The sequence below is a fragment of the Myodes glareolus genome, chromosome 7, assembly GCF_982192425.1.
Source record: "Myodes glareolus chromosome 7, mMyoGla1.1, whole genome shotgun sequence".
Lineage (NCBI taxonomy): Eukaryota > Metazoa > Chordata > Mammalia > Rodentia > Cricetidae > Myodes > Myodes glareolus.
In genome coordinates this window covers 16,163,766-16,176,889 of record NC_142032.1, presented here as the reverse complement: position 1 = coordinate 16,176,889, position 13,124 = coordinate 16,163,766, and the positions used below count along the sequence as shown (strand labels likewise).

The 13,124-nt window shown below is 40.4% G+C and overlaps 1 protein-coding gene across 2 annotated transcripts in view; it reads right to left on the bottom strand.

Annotated features, from left to right (window-relative positions):
* Positions 1-13,124, bottom strand: part of Oga (O-GlcNAcase) — a 38,957-nt gene that overhangs the window by 21,199 nt on the left and 4,634 nt on the right. For both annotated transcript variants that reach the window (XM_048439110.3, XM_085694011.2), the window contains exons 2-8: positions 12,094-12,145; positions 11,507-11,604; positions 10,586-10,716; positions 9,049-9,220; positions 5,942-6,040; positions 3,575-3,859; positions 1,824-1,982 (exon numbers count right to left, since the gene is read on the bottom strand). In XM_048439110.3, coding sequence (XP_048295067.1) covers positions 1,824-1,982; positions 3,575-3,859; positions 5,942-6,040; positions 9,049-9,220; positions 10,586-10,716; positions 11,507-11,604; positions 12,094-12,145 — 996 coding nt within the window. The remainder of the gene's footprint in view (positions 1-1,823; positions 1,983-3,574; positions 3,860-5,941; positions 6,041-9,048; positions 9,221-10,585; positions 10,717-11,506; positions 11,605-12,093; positions 12,146-13,124) is intronic.

Sequence of the window (13,124 nt, the reverse complement as noted above, 5' to 3'; positions counted from 1 at the left end):
GATGACCTGAGTTTGATCCCTGGAACTGAAACGGAAAGAACTGACTCTTCAAAGTTGTGCTGTGGTACATATCTGCCTATATGTACATACAATGAATCAATAAATTTAATTAAAGATAACTTGAAAACTGGGCTTGATGGCACACCCTCCTGAATGCCGTGGTCAGGAGTGGTGGCACACCCCTTTAATCCCAGCACTTAGGAGGCAAAGGTAAGATCAACCTGAGGTCATGGCCACTGAGTTTCCAAGAAAGTCAAGGCTGCAAACTGAGACCCTATCACAGAACAAAAGTGTATACTGTTCTTGCAGAGAACCAGAGTTCATTTCCAGCACCCACATCAGGCTGCTGACAACTATCCATGGCTGTAGCTCCAGCGGGATCCATAGCCTGTACATAGGGCGCACGTATGTATGTGTGTACCACAGATATGCAAGAAGAGAGATTAGATCTCCTCAAACTGGAACTACAGATGACTGTGAGTTGGCCTGTGTGTAGGGATCTGAAGTAAGAACCTCTGAAAGAGCAGGAAATACTCTTAACTACTATGCCATCAAAGCTTATTCTTGAAGGCCAGACAGGACATATAGCAAAACCAAAACCCTTTCTCAAAAAAACTCAAGGGACTGGAGAGGTGGTTTAACAGTTAAGAACATTGACGGCTCTTCTAGAAAAGCCAGGTTTAATTCCCACCCACATGGAGGCTTACAACCAGCGGTAACTCCAATTCTAGAGCCCTTAACATCCTTTCTGGCCCCAATGGGACTGCATACACATGATGCACAGACATACATGCAAGTATACACCCATACACATAAATTGTTTTTTGTTTTTCAAGACAGGGTTTCTCTGTGTAGTCCTGGAACTCAAAGAGCTCCGCCTGCCTGCCTCCCAAGTGCTAGGATTAAAGGCATGCGCCACTACCGCCCAGTTACATAATTTTTTTTAAATGTATACAGTGTTCTATCTGCATGTATGCCTGCAGGCCAGAAGAGGGCACCAGATCTCATTACATATGGTTGTGAGACACCACGTGGTTGCTGGGAATTGAACTCAGGACCGACCTCTGAAGGAGCAGTCAGTGCTCTTAACCTCTGAGCCATCATCTCTCCAGCCCCCAGTTACATAATTTTTTAAGAAGCTGGACATGGGCTGGGTGATGGTGGTGTATGAATTTAATCCCAGAACTTGGCAGGCAGATCTCTGTGATTTCAAAGGCAGCCTGGTCTACAGAGTGAGTTCCCCAACATGTTCCAAAGCTACACAGAGAAAAACTGACTACAAACACAAACACCACCAATAAAAACTGGACACAGTAGCATATGCCTAAAATCCAACACTTGGGAGAAAAGTGGGTGGATCAGGAAGGGGCTCAGTGACATCCCTGACTAAACAGCAAGCTCCAAGGTAGCTTTAAAAGGTAACAACAGGGGGCTGGAGACAACTCTATAATCCAATCTCCTTATGAAACTGGCTAAGCCAGTGTGATGGCACAAATCTGTATTTCAAGAATTCAGGAAGTGGAGTCAGCAGGATTAGAAGTTCGAGCTCATCTTTGGCTACATGTCAAATTAGAAGCCTACCTGGGTTACATGAAACCATACTGAAAAGTTCCAAGGTGGATGGTTGGCATCTGCATGCACAGGCAAATGTGCACCCACACAATCATTCATACACACCAATAATAGATGATCCCAAGTAAAACATAAAATAAAAACTGATGGGCTAGGATATAGTTAAATGACAGACTGTTTGCCTTGTATGCATGCGACTAAGCTTCAATTCTAAGCAGCACCACCACCCCACCCATTCCAGCCCAACTCACTGCTGTACTGATGAGGTACGCCGAACTCCTGCAACCATTCCGTTAAAGCTAGCTTTAAAGCCATCTGTGGACTATAGAGTATATCAGTTTCAATGTCTTCATCACTGCCTTCATTTTCTAACTTTATTTGTATTGATACAGTACTGTCTTCACTGTCAGCTGAGGGGAGAAAGCACAAAAACAGTTTTGATTATAAAAACCTCCTCCCAAGTGAAGATGTATGAATTTCACTTGTTGCAGTACAAGCAAAGCAGTGAAAACCTAAAACACACCAACATAAAACAAATACAAGATCCTTCAATAACCATCTAGAAAGTCACCTACTTGCTCAAGGTTCCAAATGAAGTAATAAGCATGTTAGAATAATTGGAAAAGTTTGCATTAATTTCCAATAAATACTAACAATGAGATGACAATGTTAATTAAAAGTATTACACCATCCTCTGCATAAAGAAAACCTATTTAAGTCTTCAGGTACTTACAACTTCATTATTAATAACTCATTAAAGTATAAGAAGTTCAAACGTCTTGATTTTGAGCATAAAGTCTTGCTCTCCCTTATTTCCCTGCACAGCTGAGTTGGCTAATAAAAAACATCTATCCCTTAAATGTTGCATTATGTTGTCTTAAAAGATGCAGGAGTTAAATGTCATGCATACATAAGGGATGGAGACAATACTCCTAATTGTGTCTTTTATGTGGGTGAAAGAGACAGCAATGAGCGGGCCATAAAAGGACGCATTAATTCAATGAAATATTAGAAGAGTGACAGATTGAGAGACCGACAACTACACACCACCAAGGGCCCTGGCAAAATGCACTATTAATCCAAATTGCATCAATAATCCTGTTTCAGACTAACTTCAAAATTCTTTTTTTTTAAAAAATATTTATTCATTTATTATGCATTCAATACCTGCCTACATGTGTGCCTGCAGGCCAGAGAGGACACCAGATCTCATTACAGATAGTTGTAAGCCACCATATGGTTGCTGGGAATTGAACTCAAGACCTTTGGAAGAGCAGACAATGCTCTTAACCACTGAGCCATCTCTCCAGCCCCTAACTTCAAAATTCTTAATTTTTATTATTATTTATCATGTGCCATGATATGCCTGTGGGCACGCATCCTTGGCATAATATGGGGGTCAGAGGACAACTGTGGAGTCTCCTTCCATTATGTGGATAACAGATACTCAACTTAAGGTTGTTAGGTTTGCACAGCTAATACCTTTAAAGCACTAAGCCCTATCTTACAAGCTCTAACTTCAAAATTTTTATGACCAATATCTTCCCCTGAACCATGTGCAGCAACTCTACTTGATCCAGCTCAAATATCTGTCAAATGTTTATCAACAATTCAATACTTCAGGTTATCATTCTTTCCTCTAGTACCACACTCTGTAATAGCATCACAACATTAGAAACACTACCAGTGCCTGCATGCCTTCCACAACTTGGATTATTTTCAGAAGCAGGTACACTTTATTCTTCCCAGTCTCCTCTCAATACCCAAGAAAGAGGCACCTGCCATACAATATAATTAAATATAATCAATAAACATTCTCACTTCAAACTTTGCAAAAATATGACTTGTCCAAGGCCACTTAGATTTTCCTTTTTACATATCTATGACTCACTAAGAGAAATGAAAACACACTTTAATATAATAAAAGCTTTAACTGTGACAATAAAGGAATACAAATGTACCTCTCCCCCAAAAGCCCAATCATCAAATACAGGATACTCACTCATCACTACATCCTTTCTAACTCCATTCATGTTTGATTTATACCAAGTGGCAAGGGTGTGGATAGCAACATAGTTAGCTTCAAATTCACAGTTTGGATTAGTCAGCACTCCCTTTAACCGTGGGATGAGTTCTGTGGATCTTCCTTTGTAGGGGCCCAGAAACAGCCTCTTCTGATCATAATCATTAGCATGGATATTATCCCAGATCACTGGAGCTCTCTTGATGATCTTAGAAACCTCTTCAATAGACTCTACTGGAATTTCTTTTGAAACAACTTTTGGACCTAGAAATAATTTATAAAAAGAACTTTATTTGCAGAACCTTCTACATGGTTCTTCAAAATACAACTTTAGCAATGCTGGAGAGATGGATCAGTGGTTAAGATCATTTGTTGCTCTTTCAGAGGACCTGGGTTGAGTTTCCAGAACCCACATGGTGATTCACAAGGACCCTTAACTCCAGTTCCAGAATCAGATAATCCTTTCTTGGGCACCAGGCATGTACTAGATACACATCCATACATGCAGGCAAAACACGCACAAAAATACAATAAACTGGGTTGGGCAGTGGTGGCGAACACCTTTAACCCCAGCACTTGGGAGGCAGAGGCAGGTGGGTCTCTGTGAGTTCAGGGCCAGCCTGGTCTACAAGAGCTAGTTCCAGGACAAGCTCCAAATTTACAGTGAAACCTGGTCTCGAAAAACAAAATAAAATACAACAAGTCTAAACAGCAAGTTTGGCAACCTGAGTTCAATCCCATGACCTACAGGGTTGGAGGAGAGAACCAAATCCTACAAATTGTACCCTGACTTTTACATGCACACACACATACACAATAAATGAATGCAATAAAAAATGTAAAGAGATAAAATAAGGACTGAGAAGGTCAGTGACAGGGCTCAGTGTATACTGCTTGCCCTTAGCCAGGCGGGGGTGGCACACGCCTTTGATCCCAGCACTGGGGAGGCAGAAACAGGCGGATCTCTGTGAGTTCAAGATCAGCCTGGTCAGGGGCTGAAGAAAGGGCTCAGTGGTTAAGAGCACTGACTGCTCTTCCAGAGGACCCAGGTCCAATTACCAGCACCCACATGGCAGCTCACAACTGTCTGAAAATCCAGTTCCAGGGGATCTGACACCTTCACACCAATGCACATAAAATAAAGATAAAAAAAAAAAAAATTAAAAACAAAAAAAAGATCAGCCTGGTCTACAGAATTAGTGCCAGGATAGGCTCCAAAGCTACAGAGAAACCCTGTCTCAAGAAAAAAAAAAAGAAAAAAAAAAGGAAAGAAAAGAAAAGAATAAAAAAGAAACAAACAGCACTTAATCACCTAATTTTGATCCTTAGGACCCCAGGACCCATGTGATGGAAGGAGAGACATCACAAGCTGTTCTCTGATTTCTACATATGCCATTATACACATATCACATACACAAAACAATAAAAATGTGTAAAAATTTAAAAACACAGAAGCTTTTACATGTTTTCCTTGTGTATACACTATCCTGAAAATACATCTCCATCCCCAGGTCTTTCCAGCAAAGCGAATTAAGCCCAGAGTTTCAAGTGCTGCAGACTGATGAGATACACTACTGAGCTATCACAGCTTCCACGCTCCCTTCTTTTTATCCACTCTTTTATAAGGTTGGCTTCAATTCTCACAATCCTCTCACTTCAACCTCCCAAGTGCTGGGACAAAAATTTTATACTTAATTCTTCTGGTTTTCCTTGTTTTTTTTGTTTTGTTTTGTTTTGTTTTTTTGTGATAGTCTATGGAGTCCTGAAACTCACTATGTAGGCCAGAATGGCCTCAAACTCACAGATTTACCTGCCTATGCCTCCCAAGTACTGAGGGATTAAAGGTGTGTGCCATTATGCCCAGCTTCAATTTTTCTTTCTAAACCAGCATAGTAACGTAATTCTTTTATTTTATTTTGGTTTTTTGAGACAAGGTTTCTCTTTAACAGTCCTGGCTATTCTCGAACTTACTCTGTAGGTCAGGCTGGCCTCAATCTCAGAGATCCGTCTGCCTCTGCCTCCCAAGTGCTGGGACTAATGGTGTGCATCATCATTGTCCGGTTCTGTTACTCATTTTATAAAACAGAAGTTTCCTAAGAGTCTAGTAATACAGCTAAATTGGCAGAGTAATTAGTTGTTAGATTCTCAGCACCACATAAACTCCACTTATGAGGTAGCAACAAGAGAACCATTAAATTTAAGATCATCCTTGGCTAAACAACAAATTTCAGGCCTGGAATACAGAAGACCCAGTCTCAAAAGACAAAAGTATCCACCTAATACAAACCACCAGTTTTCCTAAGTCCTAGTAATAAAACTTTCACTATATAATTCTTGAGGACTTACCTGTCCAAAGTACCTCAATTCCAGGCAAAAGCTTCTCACCCACAGTCCTTAAGTAAGGAGACTGAGATACATTTGGATAACAGAAAGTGCCACAGTATTCTGAATGCAGAGGGGGAGAAAATTAAGTCAGGATTAAAATGGTCATCGATTGGAACTGGGGAAAATGCTTTAAAATTCTGTATCATTTTTATTCAAACGGTAAAAGGTTCTTTGTCATACAAACTGGGTGGTTGTTATCTCAACTCCAGGCTCGCGGCAGAAGTTCACAGAAGGTCACACTAGCGGAACACACAATGTCACAGAACAGCCTCCATTATATGGAGAGTCCTCAGGAAACAGGGCTCTAACAGCCCCAGCCTCAACTTGGTAGTGGTTCTCCTTGCCTCTGCTTCCCTAGCACTTGGGTCACTGACAATGCACCTCCATGTTTTTTAAAACAAAAACAAACAACAACAAAAAACTCAAAGGTCTCCTTATGTATCACAGATTAACTCTTCATCAAGAGAGCCTTTATCTCAAAAGCAAAACCTTGGAATTTTTAGTAGTAGTACCAAGTAATCCTTATAATCCCAGTCATTAGAACTGCATTTTATAAGCTTTTACATAAATCTTTAAAAAAAATAATTAATCCTGCAGAAGTAGGATTCCCCTTTGTATACTGTGAATACCATTGGCTATTAAAAAAACTGTCCTGGGCCTGGGCAGGGCAGAATAGAAGTAGGCGAGAAAACTAAATTGAATGCTGGGAGAGAGAGTAGGCGGACTAGAATGTGAGTTGCCAACTGGAACCTTGCCAGTAGGCCACGAGCCTCGTGATAAAATATAAAATAATGGAAATGGGTTAATTCTAGATGTAAGAGCTAGCTACCAATACACATAAACTGACTGGTCAAGCAGTGATTTAAATAATAGTTTCTGTGTGATTATTTCGGGAGTCTGGGCGGCCTCCTACAACACCTGCCATGGTAATATGTGCACATCACCCCCACTTTAATCCCCAACTTGCTAGCCTGATGAGACCAAACCCAACACCCCCACTGGAAAAGAATTCTGACCAGTTACTCCTCATAACTAACATCTCTTCCTGAACAAGAAACAAAAGTGAGTCAGACAGTGGTGGCACACACCTTTAGACCAGGTAGCAGCAGCTTGATCTCTGAGTTTGAGGACAGCCTGGACTACAGTACAACTAGGGCTACATAGACAAATTGTTTTGAAAAACAAAAACAAAAACAAACAAATGAAAAGGGAAAAAAATGAAAAATGTAAGCAAAGTTTACAGAGGTCAATTTTGAGAGGTGACTAAGGATGAAAACATTTTCAATGGAGGAAAACCAAGCCGCAGAGCGGGAACGCATTCTATTCTGACTGCTAGAATAGAGCCAGAAGAGCGTGGGAGGAGAGAAACGGGGGCAGAAATGCATGGGCAGAAAAAGAGAACAAGCCAAAGGGAGTGAGACATAACTAAGGTTAAATAAAATCATGTAAATTTGATTTTTTTTCCAGTTTTCATTCCAATAATACTATTCTCCTCCTTTAATCTGGAAATGTAATGCTTACACACTACCTCTCCCTTTTAAGGTCCCTTCTCTGTTCACACGCTGACAGTTGTCCTGTCACTACACCAGTGAACCCTAATGCCCGTAAACCTGCCCTGCTCTCCCCAGAGGACAGAGTACTCCTCAAACAGTTATCTCCTAGGTCTCTCGAACCTCGATGGACAGGACCTCACACGGTAATTCTCACCACACCCTCAGCTGCCAAGCTCTTGGGACATCCATGCTGGTACCATCTCTCCAGGCTCAAGCGGGCACCTACTCAAGACACTTGGTCTGTCCAGTAGACAGGACCTTCCACCCTTCAGTTTTCCAGGATGCCACAATGAAGGGCCTACCTGCTCCTCATTCTGGCACACTCATCTTTAATGATAACAATTTTTTTCCTAGACACCTGCCTTCTCATCTCCCGCAAGGAACAGATGCCTGCCATCTCCAGGATGACAGTACATGGGATGCCTTTCCAGTCACACCTCTCGCTAAACATGAACAGTGGACACCTAGCTCTCCCCTTCCCCAAATCGCCCCTTGCCCGCAGGAAGTAGCCAGATTTGAGTCTATGCCCTTGTTTCCAAAGAGAGCCTAAATGTTTGTCATATTACCACTCCAATTTTCTGTCATCCCTATATCCAAAGAGTCTGGAATATCAAGTTGGGAGCGTAGGCCCCAGCCCCTCGCATCTATCTATCCCAGCCCCCAGGCCTGGTCTGGACTCCAAATCCCTGCATGCCAAGTCCTGACCCTTCCCCAGGGTATTTAAATGAGCTCCCAAAAGAGGAACCTTTTGTTACCTTCATTCGTGACTCCCATTAAACCTGGGTATTTTTTAATTTGGCTTGTTTTGATTTGGCTTGATTGGGAATTTTGCGTTGGCGGAGTTGTTAGGAATAGTCCTAACAACTTCTAATACACAACATAGTACATAACATCTCCAACCTACTTCTCTGGTATTATAAGGTTCTAAATTTTTCCTATGACTTTGAAAAATGTCTTCTAAAAATGTGTTCCTTGACACAGAAAGACAATTATCACATGTATTCACTCATAGGTGGTTTTTAAACATAAAGCAAAGAAAGTCAGCCTACAGACCATAATCCCAGAGAACTTCGACAACAATGCGGACCCTAAGAGAGACTTACATAGATATAATCCACATGGGAAGTAGAAAGTAGAAAAAGACAAGATCTCTTGAGTAAATTGGGAGCATGGGGACCTTGGGGGAGGTCTGAAGGGGGGAGGGGAAAGGCAGGGAGGGGAGCAGAGAAAAATGTAGAGCTCAATAAATATTAATTAAAAATGTATTAAAAAATGTGTTCCTTTTAAACATAACGGAAAAGATGCAATAGGTCTAGTACATTTATACTTTTTTTTTTCCCAAGACAGTACTGGCTGTCGCTTTGTAGACCAGCTGGCCTCGAACTCACAGAGATCCACTAGCCACTGCCTCCTGAGTTCTGGGATTAAAGGTAATGAACCACCACGCCTGGCTTACATAGATCCTTTTTAACATATTCCAATACTAGTTAAATACTGAGTTCTTATATACAATACCTGTAGGGCAGAAGAGGAACGTTTCTGGCTCTCCTAGGTACTGATAAATTTCATTTGTGATAGAAACTTGTGCGTGTGCAAAAGAACTGAACACCTCTTTGTCTGCTGCGCACATATTATGGTCAATATCATCAAAAAGCAAAGCAAATGACCTGCACCCAAATTGAGACACCTTAGAAGAGAAAAAACACGATTATTAGTTCATCTCAGAAAAACATATTTTAAATATATACTTATGGTTATATCAAAGTCAAATATTTTCCTTGGAATGTTAAAAAATATCTGATCTTTTTACATTTTCAGTGGTAGCAATTTTAAGTTAATACAGCTAGTGTTTGGGGGCCCAATTTTCATTTTGGAATGAATGGAGTAAATGTTCAAACAGTTTTGTTTGCTTGGTTGTTTGTTTGTTTGGTGGCTGGAGAGATAGATAGCCTTGTATTTTTGGTTGTGAGCCTACCCTTTATCAGCTGAGCCATCTCTCTAGCCCTCACACACTGTTTATACAAAGCAACCTATCCGGGGCTGGAGAGATGGCTCAGTGGTTAAGAGCATTGCCTGCTCTTCCAAAGGTTCTGAGTTCAATTCCCAGCAACCATATGGTGGCTCACAACCATCTGTAATGAGGTCTGGTGCCCTCTTCTGGCCTCCAGGCATATGCGTAGGCAGAATATTGTATAAATAAATAAATAAATATTTTTTTAAAAAAAAAACAAAAAACAAAACAAAGCAACCTATCCTAAAAGATCCAAAAAAATCATAAAATTACAAAAGTATGAACAAGTACACTTAATCTATGAAATATTTAGGCCTTGATCTAGTCTTGAAAAGAACACTAATCCACCTGGAACTGGAGTTATAGATAATTGTGAGCTGCCATGTGGTATTGGGAATTGAATCCGGGTTCTCTGGAAGAACAGCCAGTGCTCTTCACAACTGAGCTATCTCTGCAGCATCCCCTTCTTAAAAGAGGGTCTCACACTGGAGGCCAGGCTGGCTTCAAATTTTTAGAAATTCTCTTACTCTCAATATTACTGGAATATAATGAATTGCCACACTCAGATTTCTACCTTCAAAGTTTTACAAGTCATGTGATGCCACCAATACGAATCTCTGCTTAAAGAACAAAACATGCAGTGGTGGCGCACGCCTTTAATACCAGTACTCAGGAGGCAGAGGCATGGGGACCTCTGGTATTCTAGTGAAGTTTTTTGACTGACAAATACTTCTCTACCCACAATTACGAAAGTAATAGTTACAGAAATAAAGTATCAATTCGATTTCCTTTTAATTTAAAAAGATTTATTTACGTGCTCTGTCTGTATATACACCTTTATGCCAGAAGAGGGAATCAGATCCCACTATAGATGGTTATGAACCACCATGTGGTCACTGGGAATTGAACTCAAGACCTCTGGAGCCAGTGCTCTTAACCACTGAGCCATTTCTCCCACCAATTTGATTTCCTTTTAACATCATAAAGCAATTAAGAAAACCCCATTTCAATATTGAGTCAGGAAAAATGAAAAAGAATTACCTGGTCTAATTTGCGTTTCAATGTTGATACTTCCTTGGGGTTAGAAAAGGTGATGTCCAGGCCTGGGGAAATAGCGTAGATGAATTCTATCTCGTATTCTCGAGCAGCAGAGATGAGAGTCATAAGTTGCTCTAAAGAACAGAGTCTTGGTTTTAGAAAGCAACATAGAATGCTAAAACAAACTGTCCCTTCTAACTGAAGAAATCATCTCTTCCAATTTATAGTAAAGGTTCTTTAATGCTAAGCATTAAAATTTAGAAAGTATCATATTCATGGAAGGTACTTTGGTATACCCTGATAATCTCACAAACAAAAGCTCACACTTTTATTTGAGCTTTTTTTTCCCCAAGACAGGGTTCCTCTGTTGTTTTGGTGCCTGTCCTGGAACTTGTTCTGTAGAACAGACTGGCCTAGAACTTAGAGAGATCTTCCTGCCTCTTCCTCCTGAGTGCTGGGATTAAAGGTGTGCAGCACCACCACCCAGCTATTTGAACCAATATTTTAACAAGACCTTTTTTTCTCATTTTCAAATAGTTTCTTAAACTTTTGGGGTAAACAAGATAGCATCAGTAAAGCAAGTCTTAAACCGTGGTGATTTGTGCTGGTGTTGCACTCACTGCACCGTGTGGACAGAGGACAGCTGCAGGAATCAATTTCTACCATGTGAGTCCTGAGAATCAAACTCAAGTTGCCAGGCTTAATGGCAGGTACACAGTGAACCATCTCACCTCGTCTTAAAACCCTCAATTGTCAATTCTCTTACTGAATGCAACCCATTTCTATTTCTCGTAACATTTGAAAGGTACAAACACAGACACACACACATACACCTGCCTGTACAGTTGTTCAAGTTCAGGGGCATGCATGTATGTACACAGACACAGATACACACACACACACACACACACACACAAAGATTACCAGCTTCTTCCACTGAATACATCTCTCGCCAAAACATCCTATGTTTGTAGTCATCTTTTGGAGCATACAAGTATGTATTTAATTCCCATTTCTGAAGCCTTAAGAGAAAGAAAATTACATCTGCATAAATAGGAAATAATAAGCTATAAATCTCAATTATTACTTTTTTGATGTACCTCTATCTCATGACAAACCAGTAATATTCTACTGTTAAACTTTAATTATCAATGGAATTTTTTATAATTTAATTTTATGTGCATTGGTGTGAGGGTATCAGATCCCCTGGACTGGAGTTACAGTTATAAGCTGCCATATGGGTGCTGGGAATATGAGAATTAAACCCAGATCTTCTGGCAGAGCAGTCAGTGCTCTTAACCGCTAAGCCATCTCGCCAGCCCTTAACAAATTAAACATCACAAAGTACACCATCATACTAAGTGTTGGACAAAAAGAGAACTTTAAATAAAGCAGACAAAGCCCCAACCTGTTCAGCTTCCCCAGACAGTTTGGAAAGGACTACAGGAGAGCGGCTCCTGCTGTGACACCAGGCTCATCCCGCGTGACGCCTCCTGTCACACAACACTTACCTTCTGAACAGTTCTTTTCTTTGCTCCATTACCCAAGGTCTTCCATAAAACCCTGGAATTAAAGAAAAATAAAACTACTCTCAGCTTTGAAAATGAGGTACAACTTAAGAAAAAGGAGGTTACAACATGTAGAATCCATTTTCTAAGAAATGTGTGGAGACGCTAACAAATACGTGGCCTACTGGGTAAACAGTCTCATCTACCAAAGTCTGAATCCCACGACTGTCTTAAGAAAGTGGATAAAACACAGTAGAATCTGAAAACTACTACGCAATAAAACATTGTTTATCTGTGAGAGGTGATAAGGTCACGTATTCCTCACTATTCCTAAATTTCCATATTTCCTTCTATGACATTTACTGCATATAAGACAGGGTTTTATTTTTAGTGAGACACGATGTCTCACTATGGAGCCCTGGTTGGCCTAGAGACTGTACAAGGAATTGTTGGCGTCTAAGCACAGGAATTCCAGGGAGCATCACCATGCTAACTTAGGAACCCAGACCTACCATCTTTTATTGGGGATATAATTCAGTACTGGTTTAGTATTCATTAGATTACACATTTCCATGTACCCACACAACAAAACACATACTCCCCTCCCCCATACTGGAAATGACCTCAGAACCTTGTCCATACTAGACAAGCCCTCTTACAACTAGGGACTGCTGTGGGACAATGGTCTGTATCCTGTCATTTGTATTATTTTTAATAAAATGCTGATTAGCCAGTAGCCAGGCAGGAAGTATAGGCCTGGTCTACAGAGTGAGTGCCAGGACAGCCAAAGATACATAAAGAAGCTTAGTCTCAAAAAACCAAAAATTAAAAATGAAACCAAAAGAAACAATTTAAAATAAAACTACATAAAGATGGAAAATACAGAGAGAGAGAGTCTGAATATTGTATGTTATTGTCTTTGAATTGTTTGATTGCTGAGGAAGGAACAATAGTTGCTAAAAGACATTTGATTATAAATGCTGCTGGATTTGTATGGGACCATGGTCTGTATTCTGTCAATTATATTTTAAATA